We start from the raw sequence: 17771 nt of genomic DNA on the forward strand, positions 1-17771 counted from the left end.
TATATATATGTATGTATGTATATGTTTAGCTAACCATTCCTAGTTTGAAGTCCTCAAGTACTCAATATGTCTCAGTCGGCGGGTAATATTAATGATGAGATCGAGACAGGAAGTAGTCACAGTTCTTCATCATCATCACTTCAGGATCGCACTTCTAGTTTCCGAAGCAGTACTTCTGAGTTGGGTTCTGAGGTTGATGATGAATGTGCATTGCAATGGGCTGAGATCGAGAGACTACCCACTGTTGAACGGTTGAGATCATCTTTGTTTGACCATGAATATGATGAAAATGGGGTTAATGAAAAAAGGGTTGTTGATGTCACTAAGCTTGGTGCTATTGAACGTCGTCTGTTCATTGATAAACTTATCAAACACGTTGAGCACGACAATCTTCGCTTGTTGCGTAAACTCAGAAAAAGAATGGACAAGTAAGTGTTTTCTTCCTTTTTCAATGTCCATAAAGGTTTACATATCAACATACACCCATTATATATATATTGTTACATATATATATATATATATGTATGTATGTATGTATGTATATAAGAATCTTGAAGTGCACATATACATGGTTACATTTGCATATATTGTGTAAAGAGCCATGCTACTCAAGCCGACTAAACAACGTGAAACAGAAGTTGTCGATCATCGGATTGAGATGGAGAAGTGCTCGAGTACGTATGGACGAGCTAGTATGATGTATTATCCAATAATTTAAACTTTTGAGGCAAGTATACGACCATGACAAGTGGTATTAGAGTCATTATAAGTGGGATCAGAGTCCGACACAGTCCTTGATACAAATATCAAGCCGGACAAGCAGGATAGTACGATTACGTATAGCAAAAACATTATAAGATCGGACACAGATAAGGAGAACCAGTTTAAACTTTCTAGAGTGGCATTGACTATTCAAGTTCTATGGTTCAGGTAAGCATGCAAAACAAGAGACTCACGCACATAAAAAAAAAAAAAAAAAAAAAAAAAAAAATCATCAGCAAATAAACTTATATATAAAAAGAAAGAATTTTTTTTTTTTTTTTTTTTTTTTTGTCATATATTACAGTAAAAGAAATAAAAGTTTAGCATGTACAGAAACCAAACCAACTAAAGCATTGGGCTAAACAAGGGCTAGATTGAGGGCCATAAAAAGTAGCCCAAACCAAAGCCCCAAAACAACCAAACCAAGCCCTAGGAATCCTTGACCCATTTTGAATCATCCCTGCATTACCGAAGGAACTGAATGTCGACCAAAGCGGGAAACATCAACAGAATGGTTCAGCCATCTCAAAGTTCTCGAAGTTGCAGAGCTAGACACTTCCAGGTTAGCAATCAACAGGGAAAAAGGGGTTTTTCTCACTGGGATCGAAGAATGAGTATGGGAGATTCCATGTATCAGCGATTTCTCGGAGGACAATTGCATCGCTTAACCGAGAAGAGGGGATTGCGGATGGATTCGCAAATAGCATTTAGGGTTTTTGATTGTTGGCTACAAGTGTTGGAGAATACCCTAGCATTTTTCTCCTTCCAGATGTGATACACAACACTGGCCAAGGTGAGTTTTCAAACAAGAATTTTGCTTGATTTTTTTCTTTTGTTTCCAATTGGATGAAACCCACATTTGGAATTCATTCCAGTTTCTAGGGTTTGTGTGTAAGCAACATTTGTATTGAAGTGCAGACCATATTCCATTAGAATACTCACACTGATGAAACAAGTGATTGTGATATTCAGGAGCTTTTAAGGCACAAAACACTAGCATTATGGTTACATGAGGTAATTTAGGTTAGGTTTATCTTTGGTGAGAAGTTTTTCTTGTATGACTAACCATAGGCAGAAAGATTGTTTTGGAATATTCTTGCTAAACCAAACCAGAAGGTGCCAATGAATTAAGTTATGAGGTTGAGAAATGGCTTTGATGGTGTGGGATAGGGAGTACTGGCCATTGGGCGATTGTTTCTATGAGATGACATTCTCTTGGTATTTTTTGGGTTGGGTAAGTTGGGAATGTTGACTAGGTTGGAGATGAGATTAGCTAACCTTCTAGGCCAAGCCCATTGCTCATTAGAGATGATTGTTGAAACCTTGGAGTACCTATTGATGCCCCAACCCTGTCTAGGATGCAGAGAAACAGCTTGGATCAAAGGGCCACAGGGGAGGCAGCGATCAAAGAGAATTAAAGGGTTGTTTCCATTGTTGACCTTGTGGTAAATAAATGTTCTAGCATTGTCTCTTGATTGGAGCAGCTTCCTCCATAACCATGAAGCATCACTAGGCACATTGATATCCCATAAACTCCTTCCTTTGATTAGATGCTTGTTTGCCCATTTCACCCAAATGGTTGTAGGATCAGAAAACAAAAACCAAATATGTCCAATAACAGCTGCTTTGTTCTAGATCTCCATGTTAGCAATACCCAATCCACCTTCTGTTTTCAACCTGCAAACTTCTGTCCAAGCAATCTTAGCTTTTCCTTTAATCATGGTTGGGTCCTTTAAAGCTTAGGTTGTTTCTGATACAATGATCAATTATAGAAGAAAAACAGTCCAAAGCTAAGACAAATAGGTAAGGGGATATAGGATCCCCTTGCTTGAGCCCTTTGACACTTTGAAAAAATCCACACAACTCTCCATTGATTGACACTGAAAAGGAAGCAGTGGAGATGCACTTAGTGATCCAATTGATGTACTGCCTTGGAAAATTCATTAGCTTAAATATGTCAAGAATGAATGGTCAACTAAGACAATCGTAGGCTTTATGGAGATCAGCCTTTAGGGTACATCTAGGAGGATGCAAATTCCTATGGTACCCTCTAAGCAAATCTTTAGCTATATGATATTGTTCCCTATCTTCCTCCCCTTAACAAAGGCATTTTGAGCCTTATCAATGACAATGGGTAAGATGGGTTTCACTTATATATGCATGAATCTTGAAGTGAACATATACCTGGATATACTTGTTTGTACTGTGTATATTTTCATTTCTATATAACATTGTGGTATTAAATCTTCAACTTCTATATGCCACCCAATGGAGTTTATAACTTTTTAACTTGAATTTGAACTTGTTATGGCACCACGATACTGTTAATTGTTACCTAAATTATTGAATCCTCATATATATATATTTTTTTCCCGTTACATGTTTACATCGAATGACGTTTCAAGTATTTTTATGCAAGCGTTATTGGGCTAAAAATTTATTTGATTCTTGTAGAGTTGGAGTAAATTTTCCTACTGTGGAGGTGAGATATAGCAATTTGCGAGTGGAAGCAGAGTGTAAGGTAGTTCATGGCAAGGCCCTCCCAACTCTATGGAATTCACTCAAAAGCATGTTTTTTGTAAGTATTTTAAAATTTTTGAAGTAACTTTAGAGCTTTACCCTTAATTGAATGTATGCGATGGAACAGGTCATTTCCATGGTTCCACCCTGCCAGTAATTGTGGTTCAGGTTAGGGTCTTAACAGATACTAGTTCATTCTGGCCTGACCCAACAACACTCTACCTGCCATTCAAATTTTGATGATTCTTGTCTATAGCAAGTAATTTTGCTTCTTAAAGTTCTTATTATGGTTTTTTTTTTTAGTTCTGAAAAGATCTCCAACTTCAAATGGCATGGCATGCTGAGAAAAAATGTTACAGATTTCAGTCTACAGATTTCTAATCTATTCAATCCCAAGCAACGCCATTTCTAGGCCTTATGTGAATTATATGTTTTCCCATGCACATGTGCATGTTTGCATCAATATATATATATATATATATATATATATTTCCGTTTAAAATAAGAAGGGGTAATATTTTGAGCCAAACATTAGGTTTTTTTTTGTTTATCTATGCAAGTCAAACATTTGGAAAACCTCTTAAGTACTTGCCATAAGAGAAGAAAATGATCCATTCCTTTTCTTCTTTTTTAAAGTTTTTTTTATTGGTAAATCACACACCAATTTTTGGCCCAATGAAGCCTTGAACTCTTAGCTTCTTGTATGAGAAGATGAGGAGATACCACTTGAGCTTAATACCTTGGTTGCATCCATCTTTTTTTCTTGCTGTTTGGACACAATAAATAATGTGTGAATCCATGTTTTATGCATATTTTGTCCAAAAGCAGCCTTTGCTGTGGTTTCATCTCCATAATTATGGTTATAAATTTATAATGATTGGTGCATTCTGATAAGCAGGCTTATGCTAAGTTGCCTGGGTTAAAGTCACAAGAGGCCAAGATAACCATCATTAATGACGTCAGTGGTATCATTAAGCCCGGGAGGTACGCAATCGAAACTTAATATCACCTAACTTTACTAATTTTTAACATGGCTCAATATATTTCAAACTAGAGATTTATCTTCAAAATTGCACACTGAGGGATTTACTCTTCCCAGTTACAGTTTTCCATGCCTATAAAACTTCTATTAGTTTATTTTTGTGAACAAGTATATGGTTGCCTTGACATAGTTCCCAATTTCAATTTTTTCTACCAGGAGGAATGATATTTTTTTGTGAAGTTTCAGAAGCAAGAAGCACAAAATTCTTTTCATCAAGTTTTTGCTTGCTGAGTTTGGTTATTTAATAGTTTATTAAAGTAGGGTCATCTTTTTTCAGAATGACTCTACTGCTTGGACCTCCTGGATGTGGGAAGACATCTTTACTGAAAGCACTTTCTGGAAATCACAAACCTCTCAAGGTTTCTTCCCTTCTGTACACTTCATCTTCTTAGTAATAACCTTGTGAAAGACCTAATCAAACATTAGTATGCACGAAACAATAATCCTAAAAGTTGATTTGCACAATTGAAAATATGAAAAGTTCAATTGGACTTGTTTGGAACATAAAACATTCTCAAGTTCTTTTGGGTTGTAGTTGCTACTACTATTTTCTTGTTAAATAAATGGATTCAGCTGTTTTACTTCTTGCATACACTCTCAACTGCCTCAACAAGCAAATTGTACTAAAAGAGTCATTTAATCTTAATTTCAACAGACAGTTGCCTCATGGATATATCCAAGTTTTTGAATCCTAGAAACTACTAAGTAATATGTCCTTGCAAAATTAGATTTTGCTTTTCCCTATGAGTAGCATATACCCACAAGAACCATCTAATGTTTAGAAATTTTATTGTTTTACTTATCAAAAAAAAAAATGTTTAGAAATTTTATTGTTTACTAAGGTGGGATAGCTTTTAAATCCGAGTCAATGAACAATGCAAAGGATTACCCTTCTGGATTTATTGTGCAGAGAGCAGATGATGTATTACAATGAAAAATAAATAAAATGTTCAGGTACCACAATAAATTTTCCGCCAGTTACCTTCTGGAAGAGGTTAAGGTTGAAACTGTAGCGACCCTAACACGATTGAAGACTTTAAATGCTTGCATTGTGAGTATAGGTCAACATATTATATACTTTGTAAATGTAACTAAAAATTATACATAATTTTCATGGAATCTGGGGTTGTCTTTTGATTGGTCGCCAAAAGCTGCTTTAAGATGCACATCATATTCATACTCTTCGAAATAATTTATGCTCTGTCCTATCAACAGGTTAGAGGGGAAGTTTCTTACAATGGATACAAACTGGAAGAGTTTGTACCCCAGAAAACCTCTGCTTATATAAGCCAATATGACCAACACATTGCTGAGATGACTGTAAGGGAAACACTTGATTTTTCAGCGTGCTGTCAGGGTGTCGGAAGCCGAGCAGGTATGTCTGGTTTGAGCACACAACTAAGATCATTTTAGCAGTGGATACCTTATCTAGGGTTCGTTATAATGATAATAAAATAACATTTTTTTTTTTTTTTTTGTCCTGCAAAGGGATTATATTTGAGCTCAGCAGGAGGGAGAAACAGGCAGGAATTGTTCCTGATCCAGATATAGATACTTATATGAAGGTAATTTTAGCATCAATGCTCTTCTGCCTTTCCTTATTATTTATTATGTTCCGTGAGGGTTAAAATCTGTCATTTTTGAAATATCTGTTGGTTTTGTCACAAATATTGATCGGAAATTTTTGCTTTGTATACCAATGGCCTTGTACCCTAGTGGTACTTCCTCACCTTCCAAAGTAAAAGATCAAGGGTTCAAGTCCCCAAAGGGGAGAAAAGTGGGTGTGTGAGTGTGTTCTTGCCAATGAAAAATAAATAAATAAAATTCTTTGTATGGATGGTAGTACAGATAAGGTCACGAGTTTCGCTATTTATGGAAACTATATTGATTGGCATGCTTTCTTTTTTCGTGGAAAGATTGAAAATAACTTCTGCTCCGACTTCTTTTATTTATTTATAATTTCCAACTAAAATGATGGATTATTGGACAACTAAAATGATGGATATTTAGTTGAGCATGAGTCAATCAGGACAAATAGAGTAACTAAAACAATATAGCACAAATTATATTCTCTATCATACCATAGTTAGGACTTGGCAGTTATTTTATAGTTGAATAAGAAAATAAACACCAACAGGCCAGTGGCCTAGCGGTACCAAGCCCCTACTTCTCAAAGAGAGGTCAGGGGTTCGAGTCTCCGTGGAGACGTGTGTGTGAGTACCCAACTAGGAAAAAATAATAATAATAATAAGAAAATAAGCTTGAGATTATTATAGTAATGGTGTCACTGGTGTGGATGTCACTGTAGAGATGTTATATTTATGCCTTGTACATTCATCATCAATCTACAAGATTCAGTTGATTGGAACATTATTCTGTTGGTCCACACAAAAACATATGATTTGTATTAAAGCACAATTCTAGTCTCCAAGTGAGTCATCTTTGGTTTTGAACTTTCCTGATCAATGAAAATCAGACACTTGGTTCAGATTATTAGGGGTGCTTTTATGAATTGCTATATTGGTAGGGCCATCTGAATCTCTGCCATCTAATGTACATGCCATCATGATAATGCGTCTAAATATGGTTTTTTGTTAGAAATTTAAATGGTCATTCAAATTCTCTTAACATATTAAGGGCTTCAGGCACTTAAAAACATGCATTTCAGAATGCAAGTTGGTATAAGTCAATGTGTAACGCAGCAAATTTGTTGATAACATGTCTTGTGTCTTTATGCGGCTGTTAGCATATATATTGCAAAATAATAACTATATTTTGCTTTAACAGGCAATTACTATTGAAGGACAAAAGACAACTCTTCAGACTGATTACATTTTAAAAGTAATTCTCTTTTGACAGAACTGATACTGAGCTACTTCTTTGTATGTTAAAGATGGCTAAATGCTTTGCCTGTTGATGATTTACCCATCATTGCCATGATTTTCCAGATTCTTGGACTTGATATCTGTGCTGATATACTGGTTGGAGATGCCATGAGAAGAGGTATCTCTGGTGGTCAAAAGAAAAGATTAACCACAGGTAGTGTGAAAACAATAGTTTGACAGATTTAGCAGATAGTACAATCACCCACTATGCCATTACACCATATTTAGCTCTGGTATAGTGGAAATTAATCCCTGATATCGGTCAATTTTTCAGTCCCAACCTCCAAGAACTTGAAGTGAATATCCCAAAATATTCACACATATTTTTATATTTTATTGAAGATCAATATTTTTTTTTTTTTTTTTTTTTGGGTATTATGCAGGGGAGATGATTGTAGGTCCAACAAAGGCCTTGTTTTTGGATGATATATCAAATGGCTTAGACAGTTCAACCACATATCAGATTGTTGCTTGCCTCCAACAGCTGGCACATAACACAGATGCTACAATAGTTGCGTCACTTCTTCAGCCGGCACCAGAAACATTTGAACTCTTTGATGACATTATCTTGATGGCAGAAGGGAAGATGGTGTATCATGGACACCGTAGTCATGTTTTAGACTTTTTTGAGGATTGTGGGTTTCGGTGTCCTGAAAGGAAAGGGGTAGCTGACTTCCTCCAGGAGGTAAGTTCATCATGGCTGCAGTTTGCTGTTCTTGCCCAGAATGACGGGAGCTTTTTTATGTGTTTCACTGTTGTTGTTTGTAGCTGAGGCAATTTGTTGGTATTTTGTTTTGTTATTTTTCATTTTTTTTGCCGGTTTTTGGAAATGGGCTGGTATAACTTGTAGTGTGAAGGTTTGCCTTCACTGATAGCTTTGTACAGTTTATGTTTCTTGGTTTAATTGCAAGCACACATAAGGAAAAAAAAAAATCATCATGACTCATATTAAATTGCTTGGCTCGAATATCTTCAGAATAAATTTAACATATTGACTGCCTGGCAGGTTATTTCGAGGAAAGATCAAGCACAGTATTGGCACAGGACTGAACAAATTCACAGTTATGTTTCTGTTGATTTGTTCTCCAGGAAATTCAAGGAATCTCCTTCAGGGAAGAAGCTAGATGAAGAGCTCTCCAAGTCATTCGTAAAGCCTCAGAGTGATAATGGTGCCATTTCTTTTAGCATGTATTCTCTTTCTAAGTGGGCACTCTTTAAAGTTTGCATGTCAAGGGAATTTCTTCTAATGAGAAGGGATTCTTTTCTTTATGTATTCAAATCAATTCAGGTTAGTCAGTACTTTCTCCTTTTCTTCTCTTCATTTTTAATTTGTGTTTCAGGATTTTGGAAGTGCATTCTTTAATCATTCATGCATTTCTATCAGTGTTATGTTGTTGGTCTTCTATGTCGAATGTATGAAATATAAAAGGCGTCTTTTTTGCAGCTTGTTATAGTCGCATTTATGATGATGACTGAACTTCTGCTAACTCGGATGAGTGTTGATGTTGTCCATGCGGACTATTTTCTGGGGGCTCTCTTCTTCACTCTCATGATTCTTATAATTGATGGATTTCCAGAGATGTCCATGACTTTGGCAAGACTTCCAATTTTCTACAAACAGAAAGAACTGTGCTTCTACCCAGCTTGGGCCTACGCAATTCCAGCTTGCATTCTCAAAGTCCCTCTTTCGTTGTTGGAAGCTCTAGTCTGGACATCTCTAACTTATTTTGTAATTGGATACAGTCCAGAGGCTGGCAGGTGAATTTCACATGACAAGGCTTTAATTTTATTTTCTTCATATACATCCATTATTGAAATAGGTCGCCACTATCTCCACCTATGTGTGAATCACTGACTCAACTTTTTTTCACTTTTCATAGACTAGTTAAACTTCATATCTACTCTCAATTGAAATATGCACACTTAGTTTGCTGTTGCAGGAAAGATGGGATTAACTTCTAAAATCAGCTGTGTTCACAGGTTTTTCCGCCAGTTCATTCTACTTTTTGCTGTGCACTTAACATCATTGTCCATGTTCCGTTTCTTGGCATCAGTCTGCCAGACCGTCGATGCTTCTACAACCGCTTGTAGTTTATCTGTATTATTTATCTTAATGTTTGGTGGCTTCATTATCCCACAATGTAAGTTTTCAATAAGTCAATTTCCAAAGTGGTCTTAGGGATAACGACCTAAAGAATGCTAAGTTGTATTGTTGGTTGCAGACTCCATGCCAATATGGTTGAAGTGGGTATTTTGGGTTTCCCCAATAACGTATGGTGAGATAGGCCTTGCTGTGAATGAATTTCTTGCTCCAAGGTGGCAAAAGGTGAGTGTCTAAATGCCCGAGTTGTTGGATCTATAAATAAGGTTTTTTGAAGATACCTTTCTGTTGTTACAAGCAAGGGTGGACCACATTGGTCCAAGGAAACATATGTTGAAAGAACTAGCTAGTATAATAACGATAGCCATCCTTTTTAATGATATGTATATCTTATTTTACATCACTTACCATCATCAGCAAGTACACCAACAATGATGATGTGGCCATCTGGGCAGGGGCAGCCATTCCATTATTGTAGTCCTTACTAAAACATATCTTGCTACATATATATATATATTACCTATTATTTATATGAATTCAAGAGAAAAAATGAATGTTCAGCACTTGACAACCTCATTCTTTTCTCTCTCTCTCTCTCTCTCTCTCTTCTTTGCCTTGTTTATTTAAATTGTTTTTTCCTAATTTTGGTTATAAGCTCGTCATCATTTAGGTTATTTTAAGAATATGAAAAAGTAATTATCTTACTAAACGTGTGCACTTTAACCATTGAGCTGCAAGGTTGTTAATGTCAGCCTCTCAATCTAGCAGTTACTATAATACAACCTAGTGAAACTGTTCTCATGATGAACATGCTTGTGATATTATTTATTGACTTATATTTTACAAAAATTAAAAAAATAAAAAGAAACATATTATAATATTTTTATATATTTTATAATTTTAACTATATAGTGCTATTCCCTCCTTTCCCCCAATGGAGTATTTCTGGCTCTGCCCCTGCATCCGGGAACAAAATGTCTAAAACCATTGGTAGCCAACATGAATCAATTTCCTGATTTCACCAATTAAGGCCCACTCTTGTTACATTGTGCATCAATTTGATGTCTTAGTAATTCTATCCACTTCAATTCTCACTTCTCCAATCCTTTGATTGTTTGTCATGAACCTATATTTTGCTGTGTTAGTGGACTTTAACTTGTGTGTATTTTAATCAATCCATACTGTATATTCCTTGCCAATACCATACTTTATATTCTAATTTCTGACTATGATGTTCCAAACTTGTCCAAAAACAGTCAAACACTTTATGTATCTGGCCGGTACATCATATTGATGTGTTGATTTGTCTGCAAATGCTCCCTTTATTATACTTTTTGCTGGAATAATATCTTTCTATTCTCCACATATTCCGATACTTAACTTATTTAAGCTTTTCAGTGAATAACATGATAATAGTTATGATTTGTTGTTAGAGAGGCTTTTGGTCATCTTGAGGTTTTAATAGTAGATACAACTGGGCACAAGTTCTGGATGTATGTTTTTCTGGTTTATTTTATAATCCGAAGAAGATGGTTAGACACTGTTTATTCACTATCTGCTCTCCATTCTTTTATGCAGATGTTGCCCACAAACACAACATTGGGACAAGAAACACTTGAAAGCCGTGGATTGGACTTCAATGCATACTTTTTTTGGATATCGCTTGGTGCCTTATTTGGGTTTACAATAATTTTCAACATTGGGTTTACCTTGGCCTTAAGTTTCTTAAAGCGTAAGTTTATCTTTCTAAATGGAATTCAACTTAAAAAATGATAGACTGATACAATGTTATTCACATTTCAAATTTCCTCTAGCTCCGGGTTCTTGTGCTATTCTTTCAAATGTAAAGCTCTCCCAGTTACAAGGAAGTGAAGATACCACAAATAATGCCAATGTGGAAGATAACTCCAGCAGTTCTCCTCCTAAAACTTATAAAGTGCCTTATAAAGGTTGGGCATAATTATCCTTCCTTTCCTCTTTTTATAATTCTTGGAAAACTGCTTCATGCAATTTTCTCCCTTTTATCACATGTTTATTTTGTTAGCAATTTTCATACTGCAGTTAATAAAGGTTTCTTTGTTTCATTTTACAGGCAGAATGGTTTTACCTTTTGAACCCTTGACTTTAGTGTTTCAAGATGTGCAATACTATGTTGACACCCCTTCGGTAATGATATAAAACAATATCATATAAATCTTAAGAGGCTGTAGGATATCAAGGCTCATTGATCGAATTCTACTGGGTAATTTTATCATTTTCTTTTGGTTTCAGGAAATGCGACAACTTGGTTTCATTCAGAAAAAACTCCAACTTCTATGTGATATTACAGGTGCATTTAAGCCTGGTGTTCTAACAGCAATAATGGGTGTAAGTGGAGCTGGGAAAACAACTCTTTTGGATGTTCTTTCCGGAAGAAAAACAAGTGGCACTATTGAAGGGGAAATTAAAATTGGAGGATATCCTAGGGTTCAGGAAACTTTTGCTAGGATATCCGGTTATTGTGAGCAAACCGACGTACATTCTCCACAAATTACAGTAGAAGAATCGGTAATATTTTCTGCATGGCTGCGTCTGGATCCTCAGATTGATTCGAAGACCAAATATGTAAGTCCCACACATGAGGAAGTTGAATTTAATTAGTCTTTGTTTTTTACTTACATTACAGATATATCCTTTTTCTTAAATTTCTTTTGTATTTTTCACAGGAATTTGCAACAGAAGTCCTTGAGACCATTGAGCTTGATGGAATCAAAGATGCCTTGGTTGGCATACCCGGTGTAAGTGGCCTATCAACGGAGCAACGTAAGCGGCTCACAATAGCTGTGGAGGTTGTTGCTAACCCCTCTATTATATTTATGGATGAACCTACATCTGGACTAGATGCAAGAGCAGCTGCAATTGTCATGCGGGTGGTCAAGAATGTGGTTAATTCAGGAAGAACAGTTGTTTGCACCATCCACCAGCCAAGTGTTGACATATTTGAAGCATTTGATGAGGTAGGAAAACAACTGATTAGTGTGATCAACAATTTCAGGAAAAAATTGATCATAAACTTAATTTTGGTGCTGAAGTGGAATTAACTACATTAACTGGAAAGCTGTTTGATCACCAGTGGTAGCATTCCATATACTCAATGATGTATGCTTTGTCCAGGAAATTACTTTTCCAGTTGTCATACACTAACCAAGCAATATATGAATAACCCAAGCAACAGAACCTGTTATATCTCCTGTTTTGAAGTCTTTGATATATTTTTATAAGTATGTTAATCTGTGCTCTATGTCCCAGCATACCACTCAAAAAGAGACATGATAAGTGAGTGGTGTTTATGATACTCATTGGGTGCATGTACTGAGGCTATTATGTTTATTTACATGACAGGATACTGGTTAAGTTCTGATTAGTGCTTCATATATAACTGTTACCAGGATTGGAAGTTAAACTAAGTTTCCGTAAAATTAAAGTGATAAATTCCTATAGCCTGTTGATGTTGGATGAGCCTTACCACCAAATCTTTCAGATCTATTCCCATCAATAAGAAATATTAGGAAAGATCATAGATGTTTTCTATAATTACATTGGGATTTAATCACTTCAAAATTCATGGATATTGAACATTTGTTTTTTTTTTCTTTCCCTGAGAAAGTTTTTATTATTTCCTTGTAATAAAATATAAAAATCGTGATTTAAATTTAAATAAGTTTTGTCTATTACATTTACTGCAGTTAATTCTGCTGAAAACTGGTGGACGTGTGATCTACTCTGGACCATTGGGTCATCATTCAAGTAGCGCCATTGAGTATTTTGAGGTCAATTTGCTACATCAACACATAGACCTCAAAATTAGTATTGTTAATTGTATTTTCATTTAACTGTGTCTCTTAACAGGGTATATCAGGTGTGCCGAGGATCATAAATAATTGCAATCCAGCAACATGGATGCTAGAGGTCACTTCTGCATCTGTAGAAGCTGAACTTGGTGTAGATTTTGCCAAGATATACAAGAATTCTGTTTTATATGAGTGAGTTAACATCCGATCACTTCTTTGAGTGTGCATCTCTGCGAAATTAGACAATTCATTACAAATTTGCTAGATGCGACAAATGCAGATGAAGTCTACCTTCTAAAAAAAAATACACATCATCATCCATTACATAGTTAGTTTTAGTGCCACAGGCCCACAGATCTGATGTCCCACAATTCTTGATACAAGAGAGACAGTTACATTAGAGGCAATGAGAGAAGAAACTGTGTGTTTTTTCTTTCTTTTTTTTTTTTTTTTTTTTTTTTTTTTTTTTTGGTGCAGTAAGCAGAGAAAGACCATACTGTCTTTGCACAAAGAGGTTTTTTGTGTGTCAGAAAAGGTGGGGGTAGGAGCTTAAAGCTCACTAACATTGCGGCAAAGACTGGATATTGGTTAGCTGCAATGAGAAATTGTTTAAATAGGTGTTGGACCGCGGCTAGTTGTGATGTAAATAATTTCAAATAGGTTCTATCTGGTGTCTTTCTAGATCGTGTTCAGCTGCTTTCCTGCCATATCATACATGTGATTTCAATTAAATTCTCATTCATGAACTACCCACTCACAGTTCATGATCTAGGTGTGACATTGCATCTAAAACTCAAAACCAGTTACTTGATGTTCATCATTAACTAGTGTTCTGAATGACTTCGTTATTAACTAATCATGTAAACTTCAGTGTTCAGTATAAAAAATGACCTGTATTAGGCTTGCTGCCAATTGGATACTGGATGGTGCATTTGAATTTATCTAATACTGTATAGTAATTTACAGTTAACTTTTTAAATGCCGTGTAACATGTTATTCTCCACTGGGACATGATGAAACATGAAAGACAATTATTCTGCATAAAACATTGTTTTGTTTATGACATCTGGTAATCTGGTATAAGAAAATTTTATATTTGGCTAGTACATGACTCCTCTGTTATTCTGATTGTAGGAACAATAAAGAGCTTGTAAAGAGTTTAAGTGTTCCGCCTCCTGGTTCAAAAGACTTGTCTTTCCCAACTAAATTTTCACAAAATGGTTGGGGACAGTTCAAGTCCTGCCTCTGGAAACAGCATTGGTCTTATTGGAGAAGTCCTTCATACAACTTGCTGCGTTCCTTGCATTTACTTGTTGCATCTTTGGTTTTTGGAATGCTGTTCTGGGATCAGGGGAGGAAAATGTAAGTAAATTTAGTTAAAATAAGGTCAGGTTTTGAGTGATATAAGAATACAATTCAAATTACCATTGGGAAATGGTGATGTCGATTTGGCTAAATGAACCTGTTATATAAATCCTTCTCCTCCTTGAGATAGTTTATTAATTTGAAGCAGCCTCTTCTTAGCTGTAGAATCTGACTTCTCTATAGCAATTTTTTTCCCGAATATTCTCTATGGCATTCGACCCAGCATCATAAAGTCAGAAAATGTAATACGAAACCCAGTGGTAATGCATATGCCAGTGCAGAGGGAACATATTGTCATTTTGCAGGTCTGAACTGATGCATTAGTAGTATTTCCTATCTTGGTACAATGGTGAAAATGCAAGGGCTCAGGTTCAAGTCTCAGAGCCGCGATTTTATACATAATAATAACAAAGATACTATTAGTTCATTGCTTGAGTTTACCGTAATCCAAACATCTTATGGTTAGTATCATAATCTGTCATATTTCACAGATGCAAAAGTAAGATTCGTCAAGAAATATCTTCAGATTAATCTGGATTATTGTTGTATATTTGTTAAAGAAGGAGTTGCCACAAAATGTAGTTTCCTGAATCCACTGAACTCTAGTGACTACATTTGTAGGATCTTTGTTCTATTATGATGTTATTGGAAGGATTTCTGAAGATCTCTAACATTGATTTCCTTTTCTGGACAGAAATAACCCACAGAGCTTGTTCAATATACTTGGTTCGATGTTCCTTGCACTGATCTTCATGGGTGTAAATAATTCCTCAACAGTTTTGCCCTATGTGATGACCGAGCGATCTGTTCTCTATCGGGAAAGATTTGCAGGGATGTATGCTTCATGGGCTTATGCACTTCAACAGGTACTTCTTGGAAACTTGTTGAATCAGTGTATACTTGATTTGATCAAAACCCAATGAAGTTGAACCTCACAGTTGACTTTAGAACTAAATGATTTAGAGTTGAGTTGGATCTTGCCTAGGGTTCTTGATAGACATTTGGGAATAACTCATAGTTCTTCCTGAAGTGGGAATGTTCAACTGGATGTATAGCAATACCTTTTCCATAAAACAGTAGCACATTTTTTCTCCATCTTCATCCTCTCCTCAGTCAAATACTACAAGAGTACCTAGTAGCACATCTTTATTGCAACAACTTAAGATCTAAAGCTACCCAACCCACCACAATCAAATAGAAACAAAGCTATGAATAGCTAAGAATGAAAATAATACTCAATTGCAAAGATTCCAATAATTTATTGAATTCCCATTCATGTACAATTTCTGTTATATAAGTTTTCAAATGTAAAAAATATTATGATACTGTTCTGTGAGGAGCTTTCTGTTTTTTGTACTTCCTGCTTATTAAAATGTGTATACCGATTTCATAGGTGATAATTGAGGTTCCCTATCTCTTCGCCCAGTCTCTTGCATTTGTGGTCATCACGTATCCAATGATCGGATATTACTGGTCTGCTTATAAGGTTTTCTGGTACTTCTACACCATGTTTTGTACATTGCTTACCTTCACTTATCTTGGAATGCTGCTCGTTGCAATAACACCAAGCTATCCAGTAGCTGCAGTTTTACAGTCTACTTTCTACACAGTGTTTATCTTGTTTGCTGGATTTATGATTCCTCAACCGGTAAGGCACTAATCTCCACTTGGTATTGGCTTTTCCCTGAAAGAGGCTGAAAGTCTGCTAGAATTAAAGACTATAAACTAGATCAAGCTCAAGCTATAGTTTACTAGCATTCCGTGCAATGCCCTAATGCTAGAAAATTCAGGATGTAGGGAACTTTCTTTGTAAGAATTCTTGTTAATTTGTATTTTTTAAAAAGTTCATTTTTCAAAAAAAAAAAAAATCTTCTTTTGATCCAATTTTTAGTTGAAGTCACGTGCCTGCAATCTGAAATTTTGGTTCATAATATGAACAAAAATAATAATAATAAAATAAAAACATAAAAAGACTCTGTTTTTCAATTCTCAGCAGATCTTTCTTTTTCCTTATTGTTTGTGTGCATGTGTTGTGTGTCTGTGTATGTTTGTGTGTTAATGGACCCTAATCATTTCAAATTTGGTACAATGGGCGGAATAATCAAGTTGAATTTAGTAAGTAAAACATCATAAGGATACAAATTCACTGAATTTTATAGGCTTTTTTGATGGTCAAGACTGACTTAGATTTCTGTTTGGCAGCTTCTCAAAGGGTAATAATATAGTAGATGACAGGCTAGTGGCTTAAATTTTGTAAAACTCAGTTTATTAACTTAGATTTTCCATGCAGATTCAGGTTGGTTGTTTTAACTATTTGTATGCAATGGTAATATATAGAAGATGCATAAAAAAATTGTAAAAAGAGGTTAGGATTTTTTAATAAATAAATATATATATCGTTGTCAGAGAGAGATGACTGGTACTTGTGCTTTTCCCGAGTCCTACCGAATCCATATGGCCCAGGGTTTTGTGCTAACCTGGACAATTTAAGTAGCTTTAAGACTTTGGCTAGATTGCAGGGTGCTTATACTCTTGTTTGGCTAGATTGCAGGGTGCTTATACCTATGTTTGGCCATATTGGTTTTTGGATTTTAACTGTGTATCAACTCAATTGTGTTGTTTTTTGCTTGCAGCAAATCCCTAATTGGTGGCTCTGGTTGTATTATTTATGCCCTACATCTTGGACACTTAAGGGCATGCTTACTTCTCAGTATGGAGATATAGAGAAAGAGATTATGGTGTTTGGAGAAACCAAAACTGTCGCGGCATTTTTAAGAGATTACTTTGGGTTTTACCATGATCAATTACCCATAGTTGCTGTTGTTCTCATTGTATACCCCATTATTCTTGCCTTCCTATTTGCATACTGTATTGGGAAGCTTCAATTCCAAAAAAGATGAATCTGGTAAAGCCATTTGTTCATAATTTCATTATTTCTGATAATTGTAGTAACAATGGGTTCGTAACTTTTAATGTTCGTACTATCTTCTCTGGCAGCTGACTGCAACTTTGGAGTAATTAAACAAATTCAGTAAAGTCATCATATAAGCATTGTGGCAAAGGCCTGAGAAGGTGTTGCGTGATCTTGGATTTTAGACTCATGCCTGATCTTAAAAAACAAACTAAGGATCCCATTTTCATTTCCCTTTGTTTTTTTGCCGTCTAATCAAATTGTGATGAAAAATGGAAATATTAAATAATGTAGGACAGGAGGTTGAAGTTTGTACGGACAGGCTGAGGGGTGGTCTTTAACAACAATAATATAT

General features: G+C 35.5%; 1 protein-coding gene across 1 annotated transcript; it reads left to right on the top strand.

Moving 5' to 3' along the window:
• Positions 1–405: 405 nt before the first annotated feature.
• Positions 406–17478, top strand: LOC132299545 (pleiotropic drug resistance protein 3-like). The gene is made up of 24 exons (XM_059796243.1): positions 406–428; positions 3217–3340; positions 4181–4266; positions 4602–4683; positions 5540–5699; positions 5813–5889; positions 7112–7165; positions 7273–7363; positions 7593–7894; positions 8216–8497; positions 8654–8967; positions 9190–9350; positions 9432–9535; positions 10889–11042; positions 11125–11259; positions 11403–11476; positions 11582–11914; positions 12016–12306; positions 13036–13119; positions 13199–13332; positions 14275–14502; positions 15200–15371; positions 15899–16153; positions 17139–17478. The coding sequence occupies exons 1-24, from the start codon at positions 421–423 to the stop codon at positions 17403–17405; spliced, it is 3972 nt and encodes a 1323-aa protein (XP_059652226.1). The 5' UTR covers positions 406–420; the 3' UTR covers positions 17406–17478.
• The last annotated feature ends 293 nt before the right edge of the window (positions 17479–17771 follow it).

Source organism: Cornus florida, unplaced genomic scaffold, assembly GCF_030987335.1.
Source record: "Cornus florida cultivar Cherokee Brave unplaced genomic scaffold, ASM3098733v1 CherokeeBrave_3.0.0_Hap2_Chr03, whole genome shotgun sequence".
Taxonomy (NCBI): Eukaryota; Viridiplantae; Streptophyta; class Magnoliopsida; order Cornales; family Cornaceae; genus Cornus; species Cornus florida.

Excerpts from the sequence above, each read along its gene's own strand:
- LOC132299545 (XM_059796243.1), top strand. Across the intron at positions 7,364-7,592 it reads AAAGAAAAGATTAACCACAG|GGGAGATGATTGTAGGTCCA; the intron begins GTAGTGTGAAAA and ends GGTATTATGCAG. Across the intron at positions 9,536-10,888 it reads TTGCTCCAAGGTGGCAAAAG|ATGTTGCCCACAAACACAAC; the intron begins GTGAGTGTCTAA and ends TCTTTTATGCAG.